This window comes from Propithecus coquereli, unplaced genomic scaffold (genome assembly GCF_000956105.1).
Source record: "Propithecus coquereli isolate 6110/MARCELLA unplaced genomic scaffold, Pcoq_1.0 Scaffold635, whole genome shotgun sequence".
Classification (NCBI taxonomy): Eukaryota; Metazoa; Chordata; class Mammalia; order Primates; family Indriidae; genus Propithecus; species Propithecus coquereli.
In genome coordinates, this window is record NW_012152341.1 from 231,064 (window position 1) to 233,628 (window position 2,565).

Sequence of the window (2,565 nt, forward strand, 5' to 3'; positions counted from 1 at the left end):
ACAAACAATGAATGAGATGCGTACCTCCGGGGGAATGGACACACTTGAAGCTCGGACTTGGGGGGGAGGGAGGGTAAGGGCATCATACGTAACCTAATCATCTGTACCCCCATAACATGCTGAAATAAAAAAATAAAATAAAAAATTAAAAAAAAGATAATTATACAATCAGTTCATTAAAACTTGGTCATTTTCCTGGGACTTCCGTCACTATCATCATCACCATTTCAACATCAACAGACATGCTCCTCACCGTGAGAACACTTTGCTCCATTGTAGAATAAGATCACTGAATTGAAAAGCACATCCCATGGGAAAGGGTCCGTCACTGGAATAGCCTGACGCACACAGCAGGACCCGCCACGTCTGAAGAAAGAGAGAGGCAGCTGCCCAGTCACAGTGGGGACTTCAACACTTCCCTCACAACACTGCGCAGATCATTTAGATAGACAGAAAATTTAATAAATACCTTAAACCTACCTTTATCTTTAGAAAAAAAACATGGGCCTAAGAGATATGTATAAAACATTCTACTCAACAACTGCAGAATACACATCTCATCAGCACGCGGAATATTCTTCTCACCAGCACATGGAGTATTTTCCAACATAGATCATATGTAAGTCACGACCAGCCTGAACTTCTTTTAAACAAAATTATATCAAATATCTTCTAAGACCACAGTGGAATACAACTACAGTTCAATGCCAATGGGAACTTCAGATATAAAAAATGCATGGAATTTGAACAACTTTCTCCTGAATGATTATTGGATCAATAAAAGAATTAAGACCAAAATTTACTTTTTTGAAACAAAGCAAAGATTGAAACGGAATAAAGAACACAGCACTAACAAAGACATTCAAAGAATTATTTAACTACGTCCAATTTATAGAAAGGTCACAAATTAAAAACTGATGGTTGCAACTTAAACAAGTAAAAAATAATTTGATATTAGTTTGATACTAATAAGTGGGATTCTGATGTTACATGCACGTAAATATTATGGAAGCCGCTTGGGGCTGGGTAACATGTAAATGGCTGGAAAGTTTTGTAGTTCATGGGTAGTCTGGATGTGTGGGTGTTTCCGGTACGACCTGGGACAGAAGTGAGTACCACGTTAGTAGAAACGAAGGAAAGGTGTTCATTGCTACACAGTGGCAAAGAACTTTGCTGAACTGGGTGGTAGTATTTAGTGGAAGTTAGAACTTGTGAATGATGAACTTGGGCAATTAGGAGAGAATAATTCTAAGCAACGTGTCAAAGGTGTGGCTTGCTTCCCTTGCAGTGTAAAAGAGAGGTTAGAATAAGAAATTTTAAAGCAAAAGTATCAGAAACGTGAAGATTAAAAAAGTCCTCAGCCCATCCATATTTCAAAAACAGGAAAGTGTGTTCTAAAGGGAGCAGCAAAGGTGCAACTGGACTATTACTGATAAAGCGCTGATGGTATTATATGGGAGGAGACACGGGAATGTGGATGGGACAAAACCAATAACCACCGTCAGAGTCTGTGGATTTAACAGGGCTGTACCAGAACCGTTTGTGTGCACACAGGCCCTGCTCTTCCCGAGGAGAGAAAATTGAACTTGAAATCAACTCAGAGACATAAGGCAGCCATCTTGGTTTTCACAGGCTCCAACAGGCTAGACATCCTCCGTCTGAAACCATGGGGTCAGGATCTAAGCAAGGTCTTGGGGTAGGAACACCAAGCTAGCTTTGTGTGTGGAGATGCCTGGGCCTGGAGGAGATGGATGCGGCCCGGCAGTGGCTCAGGGCTGGTGCCTCTGCCTAAAGTCATGGAGGGGATTCTGTTGCCCCCGTGGGTCAGGAAGGTGGACAACTGAACAGTGGAAGATTATGCTTCAGCCTTAAGATCTAAGAGAATTTGCTTTGCTGCATTTTGGACTTGCTAGGACCCATCACCCCTTCCTTCTTTTCTATTTCTCCTTTTGGCATGCAAATATGTATTCCATGGTATTCTCATCCTTATAATTGCACATAACTTGTCTGGAGCTATGGAAGGAATGTTTCTGTATTCCCAAAATTAATATTTTGAAGTCCTACTCCCCAAGGTGATGGTATTAGGAAGTGGGGCGTTTGAGGGTTTATTAGGTTAGGAGATGCCAATCTCATGAATGAGGTTAGTGTCCTCACAACCAGATCTGCACCCGCACCTGCCCCACGTGGAGGAGGAAATCCACCCACTGTCGCTGCAGCCAGCTGCCATGGAGCTGAGTGCCCATCAGTGCAGGAAAGGCGAGAACACTCGAGTGTGGGACTGAACCTGATGGGAGGTGATGTCAGGTCCGTTTCATCCCAGTCTCATGATGAAGATGCCATGAGATGCTCCCACTGTGGAGCGATGTACTGTGAAGATTGTTTAGGCAAAGTGGGGAAAGATCACGTAGATATACAGGACTGACATGCATTTTGAAATAAAATGTAGACTACATTTTGTAATGATGAATGGAGATTCCGAAGAATGAGAGGAGGAATTGATGGAATAGAGAATCAGAAGTAGTTTTAATTTTTGGTTTTGAGAAACATGGTGTATGGCTATTAATT

The 2,565-nt window shown here is 42.1% G+C and overlaps 1 protein-coding gene across 1 annotated transcript in view; it reads left to right on the forward strand.

The window, feature by feature from the left end:
* The window catches only part of LOC105822769, a 42,046-nt gene extending 39,764 nt beyond the window's left edge, over positions 1 to 2,282 (forward strand). Inside the window, exon 5 of the mRNA XM_012659809.1 lies at positions 2,161 to 2,282. Within this exon, the coding sequence (XP_012515263.1) occupies positions 2,161 to 2,282 (122 nt within the window). The remainder of the gene's footprint in view (positions 1 to 2,160) is intronic.
* Positions 2,283 to 2,565: the final 283 nt, after the last annotated feature.